An 18945-nucleotide genomic window follows, 5' to 3' on the forward strand; every position below is an offset into this window, starting at 1 on the left:
TATGCAAACTGCAGGGGGTCCAGGAGGGGGGCGGTGAGGGTCTTGAGATGGGAGAGAATGTTGAATGACTTTTCATAATCTTATTCATGATATAACTGGATCGTTATTATTGCTGTTATTATATAATTGTTGTAGCTTTAGCTATAATAATACAATTACTTTACAAAATAATAGGCAACTAAAGTGTTAAACTAAATAATATTGAGTACAATGAGTAAAAACTGCATCTGAAATATAATGGAGTAAAAGCAGAAAGCAGAATAACATGGAACTACTTAGTTAAAGTAGAAGAATATTCAACCTGAATAAATGCACTCAGTTACATCCCTACTAGCCCTATCCATGTGCTCATCTAATGGTGTTTAATTGTAAGATATAATAGCAGTACTTTAGATATAAGTAGTGCTTTAGTTCATATATCATATCTTTAGTGGGGGGCATCAGTTATGGGTTAGGTGGCACTGGTCCTCCCCACGCCTCTCTTTTGGACACGCCTCTGTTCACCAGCATGTTTTGATTTGGCAGGTCTTTAGACCACATGACCTTCCTGACACAACCATTTGTGTCTCCTACTGGGATCGTACTAGGAATGTTTCATGTGTTAGGTGAATGTATAAACCACCATACAATGGAGCCTTAATGAATGCAGGGTTATTCATAGCACCACACGCAATTGTCCCACAATAATATGAATTCCAGTCATGTTTTCTGGCTCTTTTTCATATACTTTTAACATTAAACTTTGTACTTTCACATAAAACAAAAAAACAACACATTTTGTAGCTGAAACCCTTCTCCAGTGTCTTAGCCGTTTTCCCCACACCCTAATCAAACTAAACTTCTGTATTTGCTTTTTCAGACAGACAGGAAATGCCTGTTGCTCATATTGTTGCTATATTGAGGTCCATGTGGGCTGAGAGAGGTTAAAAGAGGCCACTTCATAGCTTCCCCAACACCCCCGAGGGGCTGATGAGAAACACACAAAAAAGCTTGTGAGAACAGACAAGGAAGTGACTGGTGGAGAACTAATGTAATCTCGAAGCAAGGAAAATATACAAACTGACTGTGTTTTCAAATTTTTGGTCCCACTATTGTTTCTTTCTTTTTCCTGTATTTATTTATGCCTCTATACATCTACACAGTTTTTTTTATTTATTTTATTTTCAATAGACATTGGCATCTTTTTTCTCTTTAATCACGTACATATAAACATTCTGTACTTGCTATGATCGCAAAGGAATACGTTTTAGAAATGCGCATATGCGCCGCTAGGTGGTGCCATTGTATCATATTGATATCGCTCTATGGAGGGACCCTATTAGAGGGATCAGCACTTTAGGATTGAACTGGCAAGTCGAAGTATGACTTCATTGGACTTTTGTGGACAAGCTGAACTACATCTTTCATCAGAGTCTTTCCCTGGATTAAGTCGCAGCACTGGACAGAAACACTTGTTTCTATTTAAGCATCCATTGTTCATTCTATGAAGCAGCTGCATGCTTATTCTGTAATGTAGTGCAAGTAGATCCTTATGTCTTTTTGCTTCAGGCAACAAATGTGACTGTCTAGTGACCGCTCATTGGGTTTTTCCTATATTTAAAAGCTTCACAGAACAAGAGGGTTTCTCTTTATAGGACTAATGGTACTTTTAAAGCATTTAAATCAGCAGAAGACCTGATAGCATCGGCCAGGCTGGTGTTTCAAATTACAATGAGGCGGAGGAGAGAAGTGGTTGTAGAAAAAAAAGAGCAGAATTTGATTTGTTGTCTTCAGATCTCATGCATGTTTAGGTTGCATGCTGTATGTGTTACAGATTGCCTGCATTTTATATGAATATCAAAATAAGAATGTCCTTTGTGTGAACTTGTTCATTTCCCTCATTCATAACAAAGCTCTTGGGTGGCAAAGAGGGATTCAGTTAAACATTAAGCAGCGCTGACTTTATTTATGACCACTCGGCTGTGCGTGCGCCTGTGACAGAGAGAGGCAAAAGAAGAAAGAATATGAAAGACATTATCATTTCGGCAGTAATATTCGGTGCATATATATCACCTATTAATCATCTTCATTGATGGGAAGTCACGCTGTAAGCAGTCGCCATACATTTTTAATACTGATTTCAATTTTATAAATAGGTCCAGTCAGTTGGTTAGAGCTAATCCGTTTGCGGCTGTTCAGAGCAGTTCCCGGCTCTCATGCTGTGTGGTCTGTTTTCTGTTAAAACACTGGCAGCAAACCCCAGATCTCCCTTATCGCAGCCTCAGCTTCCTCCTCCAAAGGTCAAATTCAATTATCTTTCCACTTTATTTTGCTCCTTGTCTTGTCTCTTCACTTCCAAACAGGGGAGAAGGTTTGGCTACCTTCTGAACCGTGTGCTGGGATGGCTCCATAAATCTTGGGGTGAAAGCCTAATTTCAAGTACTGCGTTAAAGGGCCTACACTGTAGAAGGGGTTTGCATTTATACTTGCACGCTTATGAGTCAAGGTGTTGGCAAAACGTAAAAAATGATTGAATCTAAACTTGGATTGTGAGAGCTGCAGAAAGGAGAAAAACATCATAGATCTGCTTTTTTTGCAAAGCGCTACACAACAATGCACCAACATGGATGCATACCTCGTCGAGGCAGAGTCCAAGCAGACTTAAAAAAAAGTATAATAAGGATTGCTTGTCCTTGATGTCCATAGCTGTCTGCCCACCAGCACGCTATAATTCTGCCTTTCACCCTGAAGTATGCATTTGTTGTTGGTGCATTGTGGTGTAATGTCTCATGGATGAGTCTTGGCAGTCACAAAAACATCAACAGGACTTGAGCCTCACTTTCACACTGTGATGATGGACTCTATGTCTCTCTATGACCTAAGTGTAACACTGCATAATACGTGGAAGTGCCTGAAAATGCTATCATACAGACAAAAGGATTTTGTTGTGCAACTTGTAGGCTAGCCTTGGAAAAGGGCTGGTACTGTGGATCTCTGTCTTATCAATAAAACATAGAGAAAAGCAGAAGAAGCTGCACTCTAATTGATAACAGACACACAGTAATTATGTCTCTTGTTGTTGCTAATCCCCTGGGATATTAGATATACTTTAGGAAAGGAAGTTCTCATATTTACAAGCTCCAAAAATAGCCCTGTCATCCAGCACTCTCAGTATATCAGTGTCCTGTCTGAAGCAGGGGCCCTGCAGAAGTTTCCCACACGTGTCACATGAACGATGTCATGACGAGAGAGCGAGGGAGAGAAAAAGAGGGTCATGGAGTAGGAAAGGAAAGAGGGGTTGCTTTAAGGAGAGATAAGAAAAATAACAAGTCCAAAAAAGCCCACCAAATGATGCTAGAAGGGGAGGGGGGTTACGATAAAGGGTGTGGCTGGTGATTGACCCATTGGCTGCAGAGAGAGAACAGGAAAAGGGGAACAGATGGGCGGAAGCACTCAGCAGTGTAGAAGTGTTATAGGGGAACAGAGCGTCTGTGAAATTGACTCGGTTTTCCTGCTTCAAATAAAAGTTTACGCATTGGGGTTTTCTGGCACCCACAACTTCGTCTTTCCTCTCCTGGATAAAATAAGAACAAATTCCAGAGCTGCAGTCTTTACCTGTTACTTGGCCCTGTTGTTTACCTGAAAATTTTAACTGCATACTGTACATTGTAACATCTCACAAGGTCCTGGACATGATATCCTCTTACAGAGTTCCCGCTGGTGCGTGCCTTTCCACGGCAGTTGTCTTTGATGTCTGACATGCAGTTTGTCTTTGGAGTTGGGCTTGCGGATAGCAGCTAGTGTCCAGTTCAGCACATTCCAGCTTTGCTAGATTTTTATGACAGTTGAATTAACAGCTACATTTGAATGTCAGATGCTGGCCACCTTTATATGATTTAGAGAAAAGAACATCGAAAATATTTTGTACGGGGGGGAAAAAAATCCACACGTTAGTCATGAAATCTACAAAAACACAAGATATGAGTAGCTAAATTGTATATATCAAGATTTCATCAGTTTCTCCAAATATTTTTGTTCAAAACCATGAGTTTACTTTGAATAAATCAAAGCGGTCCTTTACTTTCACTCTGAAGTTTAGAAAGTTCATCATTCATCTGTCTTATTTTGCGATTAGAAACAAACAAAAAAGTAATTCTCACAAAAAAAATAATCATTCTTGCACTTCTATGTGAGAAAGGTGTTTATTTTGGCATTGAAGTCTGATTGGGTCAACCAAAACAAGATGATCTGAATCGCAGGAAAACTTTGGCTGCCTATTTGTCTTAGCGTCATGTTTGAACTACAGTCACAGTTTTGCAAATCTGTCGAGGAGCAATGTTTCACCACATACATCGTTTATTTTTCTTCTGCTTTGTCTGGAGAGACAGTGATAAGATGCAGATACCCGGCTAGCCAGTATAATTTTCTGTCTTCATATTTCCTGAAAAATTCTCTCTGTTTGTAGAGTATCAAATATATAGTTGTAAGAGAAACCTCTGTATAAACACCTGAATCACATAACAAGAGGGGTGCCATGATTTTTGTGTCATTTGCTGACTGATTTGATCATTTTTTATGGACTCACCATCACTGATCTGTTATGCTGTGCATCTCACTCGTTGATCTTGAAGTTATATCTCAAGCAGCAGGAAAGAAAACAGCCTAAATGTGCTCAGTGAAGTGCATCCGTCCCAAACAGCATGGTTGCTAGCAGAAGAGTCAGTACGCACACCTTAGCTTCAAGCTGCACCATGGGAACTAGGGATGGATGAAAGCTGTTTCCCTGGAGACCTGGACAATACGGGACCTGCTCTGTAATTAGCTACACCCACCCGAGTCAGCAGCGAGGCAGGGAGCATGCCTCAGCTCAAGATGTTTCTCTGACTACATGCTGCTTTGTTTTAAAATAGTGGGGGGAAAAAAACATGCAACGAGGCAATAGGGTAAAAGACAAGGACATAGCAGCAGGAAAGGAAGCAAAATGGGCAGCTAAGATTACAGGTAAAATATATAAAAATGTGCTAAAATTGTTACTTTTATTGAAAGCAGAATGATGTGATTCTCCATTGGACTTTAAACAAAGACTTGTCATGGACTGTATATAGACGTTAACACAGCAACTGCAATGTGACCAAATGGTTGCAATGTCGTAGTTTGAAGACTTTATCATGAGTCATTTGAAGACTGTCAATATTTTGTTGTTATAGAGCCAAATGTGACCATATTTGGACCGGAATGTGGACTTCTAAGTTATTTGCTCTTTAATGCTAGCAAAAGCATTAGCCTGATAGCATTAGCCTCACATAGACAAAGAGATGTGCTAGATAAGTAACATACAAGTAAAATGAAAATAAAATTGGACTCTCTGTTCATCTTATCAGATGATTCCTTTAAATCATGCTTTGGTCTTGTAACTGTAAGCATGTTTATTTATACTTTATGGAGATTGACTCAGTTTTGGAGTAAGCCTCAAGTGGCAATTTCAGGAACTGCACTTTTTGGCACTGGTTTCCATTTTTCCTCACCAGAGGTCTCTGCTTGATGCTGCCATCCACTAAACATGTTAATGATATTAAATTTGCTAATTAAACTTTACCGTTAAAGTAAAGATGTGCTAGTTGGCATGATATGTGTTATAAGACAAACTCTGGCCTCTTCATTTACGGGTCAGTGAGCAGAGCTGCGGGCCTTCAAACTGGCCTAGATACCAAAAAGAACAGCACGTTGTTACTGAACCTCTGGTGCTGCTAGTGGCTTGAATTTCTTTTATGACAGTTGACACGAGTGACTCATGCACCCAGAACTAGGGAAGGAGAGGCCTGACTTATGTGCCCCCTGGAGTTTCATTTATATGTCCTTCATGGTGCACAGTCCAGTGGAGAACAAAAACTGCTTTGTGTTAGAGCCTCTGTTTTAGTTTGCTCAGATGTTTTTGATCGGGGATAATTTTTTTTGGGAGGTGGTTAGAATACACAAACTGTGGTGAAATCACAAAAATAATAGGCATCTATCATCAGCCATAAGGTGAACCCAGAGGGAGTTTTACTATTTTGATAACATTTAAAGCTCAGGCGCCGATAAATTAGGCATTGACCGGAGCAACAAAGTAGCTTCTACGACTTTTGACATGTGCAGAACACTGTATTTTTTTCTGCCTTGTATGGGAAATTTTCAGCAGAACAGTCCTGCGTATCACTCCTAACCCCCAAGAGAGGGCCAGAGAAGGGGCAATTAGTAGAAAAACAGGAAAGCTAGAGTTACAGGGAGGTTACCCTACATGCAGCTTATGTCTGTCATACTGTCTCTGGCTACAAACTGCAGAGCAATGGAAAGAGATGAGTGCTGAATGGAAATATGCATTTATGTAATGCAGTAGCTGTCTGCTCCTCCATATGCCCCTCTCCTTTTGGACTGTGAGACAAATCAGGTGGACCTTAATGGTCAAAGAAACGCAATTCCAGTAAGCTGAGATGCAGTGCCAAATGTCAATAAAAAAAGAATGCAGTGATTTCCAAGGAAAAAAAAACATAAGCCCACTTTTAAAATTCACAATAAAACACTTATAAAATGTTTAAACTTAGAACAGTTACTATTTTAAGAAAACAACAAGGTCATTTTCTATTCATGGCAGCAATATGTCTCAAACAAGTTGGGAGAGGGCCATGTTTACAACTGTATAGGATCTCCTCTTCTTTTAATAACTGTCTGTCATCTGGGAAGTGAGGAGATCAGCTGCTCGACTTTTGTGAGAGGAATGTTGTCCCATTCTTGTCTAACATAGGATTCTAGCTGCTCGCTGCTCCTGGGTCTTGTTGGTCGTATTTTTTGTTTCATGATGGGTCAAATGTTTTCAGCTGGTGAAAGGTGTGGACTGTTGGCAGGCCACTTCAGTACCCGGACTCTTCTACTATAAAGCCATGCTGTTGTAATAGGGGCAGTGTGAGGTTTGGCATTGTCTTGCTGAAATATGTAAGGACTTCCCTGAAAAAGATGGAAGCATATGTTGCTCTATGACTTGTACTTGTGCCTTTCAGCATTGATGGTGCCTTTCCAGATGTGCCAGCTGCCAATTCCATAGGCACTGATTTCCCTTTATAGCAGAGATACAGGCGTTTGAACTGAGCACTGATAACAACAATTTCAAATTCGAGTCTTCTAACCACGGATCGGTTTTCCAGTTTGCCACAGTCCATTTTAACTTCGTTTACGTACGGCTTCGTATGTATCTCTTTGCATTGCCTGGAAAACTGGGTTCACAGGCAGTGACTTCCATGACGGAGTGCTTTCATCCCTCTTTTCAATGCAGTGCCATCTGAGGTCCCGAAGATCACGGGCACCCAGTACCGATTTTCAGCCTTGTCCATTCCGCACAGAGATTTCTCCAGATTTTCTGAATCTTTTGAAGATATTTGACAATACACGATGAGATATTCTTTGCAATTTTATGTTCTGGGACATTATTCTGAAACTGTTGGACATTTTGTTCTTTGCAAATTGGTGAACATCTGCACATCTGCCTCACTAACACTCTGTTTTATACCTAATTGTGTCACTGACCTGTTGCCAATTAACCTAATTAGTTGTAAAAATGTTCTCCAGCTGTTTGTTTTTAGTACCACTTACTTTTACAGCCTTTCGTTGCCTTGTCCCAAGTTTTCTGAGACGTGTTGCTGGCATCAGATTCTACCAGACATGAAATTTTTCTTATTTTTCTTAAAATGAAATCGGACTCATAGCAGTTTATTAATCCCACCGGGGGTAAATTGTTTTGTTGCAGGCATTAAAATGTAAACACAAAAAATAGAAAATGTAGACTCATAAGTCCAACTAAGGCACTCAAAGCATAGTTTTAGATTAGATATTCCAAAGTTAAAGAATACAATGTACAACAGTATAAACAAGATAATGTAAGTGAAAATAGTCCAGCCACAGTTTGGACGTAGCTTCTGGTGAATGTCCTCCTGTGGCTGTCCAGCGTGAGATGTTCCAGTATCGACAGTAACCCCTACCAGAGAGTCAGACTTCACAGCCACAACGTTACTGGCCTTGCAGATCAGTTTATTGAGTCTGTTGATATGCGCTACTGTCAATCTGCTGCCCCAGCGCACCAAAGCACATAGGATGGCACTGGACACCACAAGAAATCCTGAGCAGATGGCAAAGGACCTCAGTCGTCTCAGAAAGTAGAGACAGCTTTGGCCCTTCTTGTAGAGACTCCATGGAGGAATATAGGGGTCACTGGTGTTCTGGTCGTCCTCATGTCCACAACCTTAGCCCCTTCATCTTTTTTATCAGTTTTAACATTTCATATCTTTTCTATTTTCTGTTATGAATAAATTGAGAGTTTATGAGGTTTGCAGATCATTGCATTCTGTTTTTATTTGCGTCTTACCCAGTATCCCACCATTTTCAGGATTGGGTTTGACGGCTGCTGGCTGTTGTTCCTGTGTCTTTTGTTTTGTTTTTGACTTCATAGAAACTTTTTTTCTCGAACTGAGAGCTTAGCCAGGTTTGTTGCTGAACCTGGGCTTAGATCTCATGTACACTGTGACCGACATGGTAATAATAGCAAAAGTATTTTGTGTCATAACCTCAGGGTCTGCCCTCGGTCATCGAGCCCTTTGTGGTCAAGGTTACTGGGGGAGCGGTTTGCAAACAAATGAAAGGAAATATCCAGCTCTAACTGTAACACACGAGCCTGTATGTCTCCTATAAAGTCCACATTATTCTGTCATGTCATTTAAAGCTTACCAGCACACTTCAATGCTTCACAAACTGAACGCTCCACTTTTCAGGAACATTAACTTTAATAAAATGCTGCTCCGGCTTTAGCGAGACATTATATTACATGATCAACACATGAAAGGGAAACTACATAAAGGCATGGATTAAAATGGCAAAATGGTTGTAGCTGAAAAGTCCCTAAACTTGGCTGCTCAGCGGTTTAGTTCCCCTCAAACCACTTGAGTTTCTCTAATGAGATTGTGAATTCTTTTCAGCTGAATAGTTGAGAGTGAATCAATTTAGAGGTTCGAATTTGGGACCCGGAAGGCAAATTCTGACAAGCCTTAAATTGCTTGGGAGGTAGTTTGCTTTTGAACAGTGTCATAAACTCTAATGATGTTAAGAGGCTTAATTGGAATTTTCTTAAATATAGCTTTGTTGTTTAATACAGACCACAAGAATTCACTGCCTCACTTTTGTAGCCCTCACAGGATTAATGTGAATATGGCACGGGACTTTACACAACTGCGGTGCAGCAGTGGAAGGCTGCGGGTTGACAACATCTACCCGGCCTTTCAAAATATGATCCCTTAAAAATATATTTACGCTGCGGTGAGACCGGGTTGGTTATAAACGCACATATTTACACAGACCTCTGTTTATTGGGGCATTATTTACTTTTAATCTTCACGAGATCCCGTTTTATTTTTCACCGTTCTTCAACAATGATTAAAAATATATGGCTTTAGCTCGTAAATTTTAGTGCTCGACAAAAACATCTCTTTCTGGAGCATGCCTACAAGACTGTGTGGAGTGAGCCTGTGGCTGTTTGTGTGGAGTCATGTTAAAGATGACAAAGACCTTGACCCAGGCATCAATAAGCCTTCCTATTCCTCTTTAGACTGGAGACCAGTCTGAGATCCGATGAGCCCTCTGACAACTGTAGTTTTCCACTACATCAAATAAGCTACAGTCTAGTAGATTAAAAGATGAATGCATAAGGAACACATTAAGATTATATGTCTACGCAACACAGTGTGTGTGCTTTTGAAGACTTCTCCAACTTATACCGTAATGGAAATTTTTTGTAAGGGTATGAATTTCGCATTAGGCAATACCTTAATTCGACCACCGTCTTGAGCCACACCTGAATCTGAAGACAGTGTGCGAGAGGCTAGAAGACGTTCTCGGCCAAGAGTATTTCCTGCATCTCTGGTGGTGCATCCGCTCCTCATCCCAGAGAACATCGAGACAATAGAACAGATGGAGGAAGAAGACTGTCTGTGCATCTGGTTAAATGCATTGAAAGGACATTTTTAGCAAGCCTCCCACTGACAGTGAGGCCTGAAACAACATGGAGGAGCCATGACACAGCTTCATGTTTCACTACCAGAAATTAAAATTTAGTAAGATGTAGCAAATTTTTGTGCATCTAAAATGCTGAATAACATCAGATTTTGTTTTTCTCTCAGTGCCGCCTTGCTTCTGCTTCCATTGTCAGAGTAGCAGAGGTCATTTAAAGCTAGGGCCTGATATGTTACATAATGTCATGATTTAGACTCCCTCAATGAAAATTGAATCAGGAAATCCCCCCCATACCACAGTTACTATGTCCTTTACCATTATTAACATTACTGTGTCATCCACTCTTCACTTCCAGCTGTGGATTTCAGCCATGTGTAGCCCACCTTTCAAGATTTGCATTCCTTTAACTGTCATCTTTCACCCCTTTCTTCATATATATGTATAATTAGGTTTTAGTTTTTTAAAATTATATATAGATAACATCATTTTTAAAAAGCTCAGATTGTCAAACGACTGCATTACACTGCATCATCTTCTCAATTTACACCACTCGTCAGTGATTCACTACCAGTGGTGTTTTTAATTTACTGAAATGTGAAATTGCAAAAGTGAAACCAAGCATTTTGTCTTCTTGAAACTACCACAGCATTCAGTCTTATGATCTGAGGATTTTGCAAATTAAAACAGTCTGTGAGGGCACCAAGCACATGGCAAGAACTCCTCCTAAAATGGCTCCAATTAAAGGCAAATGCTGCACAGTTGCTTTGATTTATAAAACAAAACAAAAAACTGTATCTTTCTTCTTTTTTTTTTTAAACGTTGAGTGTTTCATCATCTACGTGAGAGGCTTTTTACTGACACAATGGCCTTGGCAATAGTTGAACTCTTACTGCGTTTTTTGAAAAGCAGGTGCTTGACTCCAGTGGCCCGTTAAGAGTCGACCTAATGAAAAGACAGGAGGACACATTGGAAACAGATGTGAATGCACCGTAGTAGAAAACAGTGCACAAAAACAAAAAAGGTGACCAGAAAAACATTGTTGTATGAATGCGGCTTATTGTGCTGGCCCATGTGTGTTTGATGGAGATGGTTGTGTTCACATTGAAGGTGGGTATGACTCACTTCATCCATTAGATCAGTGGCTGGGGTTTGGACAGCAGCCCTCCCCCTGATACTGAGACCACCACACACAAACCTTCCCAAACAGCCATCTGCTCAGCATTTCTACACATGCCTTTGAATCTTTAAAGAGATTTAAAATACTGCAAACGTAACACTTTGCTGTCCAAGGACCAGTCACTGCGCTGCTCTGCATGGCAGCAGTCGCGCTGCCGCGGGCCAAGTTTCCTTGAGCAAACGAGGCATGTCTGCCCTCCTCCTCTGGAAACAACTTGATTCGCTGTAGGAGCCATTGATATCACTGCACTACACATGCTTAATATCCCAAAGGGGGACCGTATGCATTATTATGTATTTTAGACCACACCGTTGCTCTAAAGATGCAGCTTTTCCTCTGGACTGTATGTCGCTTCAGCTGGCTTTGCTGGTGTTTTCCGCTCTGGATTAATCCACGTTCGCACCTCGCACTCACTAATCACACCAAAATCTCAAAAGCTTGCCAGTGTACATGGCTCCTTAGTGCCACAGGAAAGTGTAAATTGAAAGTCAGAGCTTAAAATAAATTTGATGTGAAACAGCACATCACCTCCCCCCAGTTAAAGCACTTCTGTTTGATGGGCCAAATTGTGGTTTATGCCAGGTGTGCGTGATTAAGGTTAGACAGTGGTCTTTGAGTTAATAGGGAAATGAACAACAGTCTTACGTGTTAATATCTGATGTTCGGTTAATGCCACCTCAGTTCCTTCTTTGCCCCATGTTATAATTATTACACCCCTTAGAGGACTTTGTCACTTATAGTTAAACCAAACCATTTCCAAATGTAATAGTGCTGTTTTGTCAAATTATAACACTGCTACCAAGGAGAATGTGATTTATGCCCCTTTTGGGACCACAGTTTTTTCACTACATTTGATTTGGTTTAGATTTTTTTTTTAGCTCTTTAACAAAAATATGTTGCTTCATTGATTTTAGAAGCCACATCTTTTTTTTTTTTGAATTAGGAGAAGGTCATAGTTTAGTTAGAGTGTAACTGGTACACTAAAAACTACACTGTGGGAATACACAGTGTGTTCACTTGTATGCAAAATCAAGTAATATGTATATCGCTAAATACAAATACACCACTCGGGCATAAAATTATGACATCCCGCCTGATATGGTCCTGGTCTCACTTTTGATTCACTGCCCTGACCCATTGAGACATGAACTCCACTAGACTCCTGAAGGTGTGCTGGGGTATCTGTCACCAACATGTTAGCAATAGATCCTGCAAGTCCTGCAACTTGCGAGGTTGGGCCTCCGTTGATTGGACTTGTTTGTCATCCTAGAGATGAAGGTTTGGATTGAGATCTGGGGAATTTGGAGAACAATTCAGCACCTCAAACTCATCCCTGTGCTTTTCGAACCTTTGCTGAACCATTTCTGCTGAAAGAGGCCACAGCCATCCATGAAAGGGTGTACATGGTCTGAAACAATGATTAGGTACATAGTATATAAGTGTAGCAGCACGAGGTGGGAATAAAGTAAATACTCTTCACAGTTTAAAAGACAACGCCACCCTGGGAATTTCACCCAGAAGAATACTGGAAGTAATACTGATCACCAAGAAGGCACTTAGGTTTGTTATACTCAGCACAGAGACGAGGTTCGATGATAAAACAGTTTGACAATTTATTAATAAGCGGCATGTATATGGCCGCTGTCCACGCTGACTTCCACTTTAAAAGGCTGGCAGCAGCAGGAAAAGAAACCTCGCGACAGGAACAGACGGTAAAAGCAAAGCAGCAGCACTTCAGTTAGCGTAGCGTTCTGTAAAACTAAGGCCCACACTTCCTGCAAAGCATAGTAAGTATTTATTATAAAAGAACAATAAAAGGCAGAGATCGTAACAAAACTGAGTAAACAGCGTCACGAATCATGAGCAGAGTGGCTCATAGGAGGCTTCTACAGCTACGACCTAAAAACAATACCTGTTTACCACCAAGGTAATGTACGCACTACAATGACAAAACACCTTCCAGCCGCGATGGAGGCTTCAGAAGGGTAACCCGCAAATGATCTCTGCAACACCAAGGGAAGTCAGGTGACCAAAAAGGAGATCACAGGTAAGCGATCCAGGAACGCTCAAATGGCCACTATTTATAGTAGCGCCCCCCTAATGCGTCAGGCCGAAAGTGGGTTGAACCGAGAAATAACATTCATCCTGCCACATGGCATAAGTAACATCCACATGGATGGCAGGACCCAAGGTTTCCCAGCAGAGCATTACCCAAAGCATCACACTGCCTCTGCTGGCTTGTCTTCTTCCCATAATGCATCCTGGTGCCAGGTGTTCCACAGGTAAGTACAAACACCCATCCATCCACATGATGTAAAAGAAACAGTCATCCATCAGACCAGGCCACCTTCGATTGCTCCACGGTCCAATTATGATGCTCACATGCATCATAATTGGACGGAGATCAGCATGGGAACCCTGACTGGTCTGCAGCTAACTAATTTACATCCTTATATTATGCCTCATTGGTGTATATGACATTGAGAAGGGGCATGTGAGAAGTTAAAACAGTGACCTGATGGCTCTGTTATACTCTGGGAAGCAGTTTGCTGACATGCTTTGGGTCCATTTCTCAGTTATTCAGTGGCTAATTATCCAGTGTCAGTGGTCTCTTTGAGGATGACAATGCTTCCATTAAAAGGACACGAGGAGTCGCTGCATGACTTAATGAGCATTAAAGTTATGTAAATTATTTCTTATGGCCTTCAAAATTACCAGATGTCAACCCAAAATTGGACACCTGTGGCAGATTTTAGACTGATGTGTCAGATGACGTTCTCATCCAAACACCAAATGAGGAAATATCTTTTGCAAGAGCGGTGTTTAATCCCTCCAGTTGAGAGTCGGTGCCAAGGCTCATTGAAGTTATCCTGGCAGGATGTGGTGGCTCAGCACCTACTAAGACACTTTGTTGTTTTTTCCCTGTAATTTATCATCCATTTGTATTAGGGCCCTGTGTGGAAAGATTGATGATGTCATTTTTTAGGAAGGCAGTTTCTAGAAAGTGTATTTCCCCAAGTATCGCACAGTGGATATTTGTGCAGATGCCCCACTGTTTCTGCAATGATTGTGCAAAAAACGATCCTAAAAAGTACAGTTCTTTTTCTTTGGAGCAAAGTGAGCCTAGTAATCATGATGGTTTCATTAACACCCTGTAGTCTGCACTCACACAGTACATCAAGCATCAGGGGGAAGTAGCAGCACTTGTTCCTGCAGCTCTGTTGTGTTTACAGTTAAACTTGATTGCAGAACTCATTGCAGCCTCATATTCACTTCCTTTGTTAATCCCTTTGCTGTAGCAACTCTTTTTTTGGAGGCAAGGGTGAGGGCAGGGGGAATTTCACTTCTGCTTTGCTTCACCCCCTACATCATTCACCAAGGCGCTTATAAGGAGCCACCATATCCTGCTAAAACAAACAGCATTGAGGAGCAAGAAACAAACGCTTTTGTCTTTGAGTTATATTTAGTTACAGTCTGCCTTCACCCAAACACCATCTCACACAAGGCTTGCTTGCCCTCAGATTGAATTAGATCAAATATGACCATGTTGTCATCTACCAGAAACCAGCGGCACTTCTCCCCCCCATCCCTTTGCAAATTGGCGGGTTGACTGTGCTGACAGTCAACCCGCACACACGAACCACCTAATTCTGCCATGCTTTCCAATTAGTCACTGCCATGATGGTGACGTCTAGGACGTATCATTTGCGAGCATAAATATTCATGCATTTCCATTTCTTCAAGAACAGATTCTGTTCATGATATTTGTCACACTGCTGCTGCTGCTGCTGCTGCACCTCGGGCTTCTGTAATGCTCATGCTTTCCTAGCTCCCCCTTCACTGATGTTCTGATTCCTACAAGCCCTGCAGGCCATGGCTCCTCAGAGAGCAGTGCGGTCCAGAAGACAGGAAACAGCTTGAGAGAAGCACAGCAGTCAAGGCTGTGGGAGGACAGAGGATAGGGTGGGGAAAAAGGGGATTTCCTCATACAATGCTTGGACTTTTATCAAAAGTGTGGAATCCTTATCTGCCGTGCACTCTATGAGTGAGTGATAAAATCTGGGTCGCTCCCCTTGCCATTGGTGTGTATATTGCTTTAGGGTTCTGTGATTTACAGTTTTGCTATCTATCAATCTATCTGTTAACTTTATGTAGATTAATTCACCCCCACCCCCTGCCACTACTACCGCCACATCCGTTAAACAGCCATGATGGAGTCATTTTATTGTTGCCAAACTTTCCAGCATGCAGTTATTATATGCAAATATCTCAACAGACTCTCCTTTTGCATCTCTATCAAACATACTGTTTGTCTTAAAGGCTACACGCCCACGGGGCTTCATTATAGCGGTGATTAAATCACGATTAATTATTAAGAGGCTCTGAGATGTTTTTGAAGAGGTGGGGGGTGTCTATGCTCGCTGTGTCTTTAAAGTCGTGCAGAGGGGAGCCCGTACTAAAGAAAGGAGGGGGCTGCTGTGCGCCAGTTGGAGGTATCTGCCTGTCGCAGCGCTTGCTGTTGACATTAAGAAGAGCGTGTCGGTGGTCCAGCGGGGAGGTACAGAGCGATCGGAAGACACTGATACTAAAGACTGAAGCAGGTCCAGGCAAATATTCAGCAGACCCGTGATACATGGATGGACAGAGAAGCACTGCAATCGGGATTAAGTTGTCAGCCGGCGCGAGAAATTTCTGGATATAATGGGAAATTCAACACCTAAACCTTTGATAGGTGAGGCTCATTACTGATTTATCATTAACGAGGCTGGTAATGTTTACACAAGATAGGGTGTCTGTGCGGAACGGTTTGATACCCAGTGATACACATGGCTTGTCCTGCTTGTGTTCGCTCTGCGTACAGACGCGCTTCCCATCACGGGGGCGCAGAGCGTGATTCCCAGGGAGCGAGTCCAAGCGAGCGCTCCAGCAGCAGCAGCAGTCGCGTTTCTCCTCATAATCACTTTGAAGGCATCATTTACGAGGTTTATACAAAGGGATGTGGCCTCAAAATTTTGAGAGCATTAGCATCGAAAATAGTCAGAAAAGTGACTATTTAAGCTAATGCTGGGGATCTGATGCTTGGGCATTAATAAACTGTAGCTACATAAATAATATGGCAGTTATTTAGCTCATAAATAACTACAGAACATACAGTGAGGAAGTGGGTAACCTGCCCTCAGTTATATTTCTGTTTGCAAATTAGTTGAACATACAACACTTACATTAAATTGATTTAAATTTTAAGCATTTTGTTTATTTATTTTCATTTTTTTAGTGTCATCATTGCTATGATAAACAAGGATTTAGCTTTCCCCCCCTTTTTACTTCCCGCTTCCTTTTTTTCTCTTTATGTGTGGCACTAACAGCAAATATCTGGCTGTTTATTTGCCTTAGATTCTGGTATGATTACAGACTAAAATCACCAAGGGCACGCACTACAAGGACACATCAAGAAGCAAAACAAGAAAAATCACCACAAACAGTAACTGAACAAATATGAAACTAGGCCACATTCTTAATATATGCAACTATATTTGCTGCTGATCGCTTCCAGTATCTCCGAGTATCAGAGGTGTTTTATGTAAAGTACAGTCTCAAGTGATTGCCAGTGATTTGCATGTGGGTTGATTGTCAGCCCCTAGTTTTTGAATAAAGCTGCTGTAATGAGCTCTCAGAATGCCTCCTTCTGAGCCACTTTATGGTGACACCTAGAGCACATTACTTGATAATCAGTTCCACATATCACTTTGATTTAATGTCTGTCACCCTCTCACGCCCCCATCAGACCCACTCACTGGCTAAACGATGTGGTTGCTGCCAGAGCAGCTGAAGTGGGGTTTGGCCTGAGAATGTTTAGTCATAGAAAAACAGGAGCAGCCTGGATCCTATTAATGTTTTAATCAAATATCTGCATTTATGCAATCCATATCACAGAGTATATCTTCTCATCGCACAGAGTTATTTTGTTGGCTTTAGAGGTGATTACCAGGAAATTCCCTTAAAATCCACATTGTCTTGCTCACTGAATCATTTACAATGTGATGAACACATACGTCTGAGACATATGAGTGACTAAAGAGCCTGATCATCTCGTGGCCAAAGATAACTCTGATGAATGCACATAATCAAATTTACTATCAAAAAGCTCTCTTTGGCACGGCAGTTTGTCTTGTGAAGTCTTATGATTGCATTTATTTGCGCTTTTTTCTATTCATCAAGAGCAAGACAACGTTCCCATGCCCCAACTCTTCTCCAAAGCCAACTGATTCATGTACGGTAGCAGATACTGAATATGCTGTATGCGAGGAATTTGTCTGACGGCAATAACCTCCACCACCACATTAGCTGAACTAAAAAAAACAAACAATTTCTGATCAGCTGCCTGGACTTTGTTCACTGTAAAATGGCTCCAGTTCAGATTAGATTGCAGAGATTTCTGATTTTGAATCTTAATTTAAGCTTCTTTCCAGAAAGCTGCAGATGACTTAGAAATGAGTGACAGATTGAAGGAATAACCAGTGGACAGAATCAGTCAGAACAGGAAAGTGGATGGCATTTTTTAATGCGCTGGTCCAAAAAGGTCCTATAGCTGTTCTCTTGGGTTTATTTCTGGCAGCTATGAAGGCCATAGAATACCTCGCAGTGACCCATTGTACCTGTCTTCTAGAGGGACTGATGACCATTTTTTAAATATATTCCCCCACATGGTGTCGTGATTAGGACAGTGGACTGCGTTATTTAACATCCTGGTCCAAAAGGTCTTACAGCTGCTCAGTTGGGTTGAAATCTGGCGGCTATGAAGGCCATAGAATACCATGCACTGATCCAATGGCTCAAACACTGATCCAATGGCTCAAAGCTATGACTTCATTCTCACACTAGCAAAGTAGTTTTGGTGTGGATTGTTTCAGATGGTAGGAATGAACAACTAGAGTGAATGCTCAGCAGAGGATTCGCTTGTTAAAAGATGTTTCAAAGATGACTCTGCCAAATGGTGGCAGGTTTACTAAATGGCATACGGACACTTTGAAAGATCACTGGGTACTTATTTTTCATAAAGAAGTACCCAGTGATCTCTGTGGCACCAATGTAATGTGTATTCATGAGAGAAACCAGCTAGGGCTAACACAGACCTTGCTGTGAGCTGTCCCTTGCTGCATGACCTGTTGTGCTATGCCTTTCATCTAATAATGGCAAACAAGTGTCTATATCAGGCTTGGTCCTTTAACTGCAGACTCCCACTATGTCACTCTGTCAGCAAGGCAGATGAGCTGAAGGCCTATAGGCTAAGCCCCAACATAGTCTGGCCAACTCCATTTGACCAAAGTATATTTTACTCTTTCAAAAGCTAAATTCCTAGAGTGGAAAGGGAAGGGGCACCAGCACATCATTTGAGATGTTACAGATGTTCTTGCTGCTGCTTCATAGTTTAGAATATAATCAGTGATAATGTCTAATTTAGGAAATGTACTGTGGAACATTTCACTGAGTTATTGTCTTTTTCGCTGTGAATTTTAAACAAATGTAATCACTCTGCGGCCCCGGTGGAGTGTAGAAACCCAGCATCCCTTTGAAAATTGAATCTGAGCCAATCTATACCTTAAACAATAGTCTAAAGCTTTAATGCCATTTAATAGTTAACCCAAGCCCCCCCCACCCCAGCTCTCTCTTAAGATACTTTATGGTTTGTCCTGTTTGATTCCTGAACATTGTTAATTTGTTTTGCTCATAAAGAAATTCCTTTCCCCAGAAGGGCATTG

At 41.3% G+C, this 18945-nt stretch overlaps 1 protein-coding gene across 4 annotated transcripts in view; it reads left to right on the forward strand.

The window, feature by feature from the left end:
* The window catches only part of neurl1b (neuralized E3 ubiquitin protein ligase 1B), a 29192-nt gene that overhangs the window by 2179 nt on the left and 8068 nt on the right, over positions 1-18945 (forward strand). For 2 of the 4 annotated variants that reach the window (XM_005927919.3, XM_005927920.3), the window contains exon 1: positions 13254-15917. The exons of the other annotated variants lie outside the window; for them this stretch is intronic. In XM_005927919.3, the coding sequence (XP_005927981.1) occupies positions 15887-15917 (31 nt within the window). In that variant the 5' untranslated portion in view covers positions 13254-15886. Of the gene's footprint in view, positions 1-13253; positions 15918-18945 lie in introns of those variants that run through there. 4 annotated transcript variants of the gene reach the window in all.

This window comes from Haplochromis burtoni, unplaced genomic scaffold (genome assembly GCF_018398535.1).
Source record: "Haplochromis burtoni strain Fernald_Lab_line unplaced genomic scaffold, NCSU_Asbu1 Contig_10, whole genome shotgun sequence".
NCBI classification, from domain to species: domain Eukaryota; kingdom Metazoa; phylum Chordata; class Actinopteri; order Cichliformes; family Cichlidae; genus Haplochromis; species Haplochromis burtoni.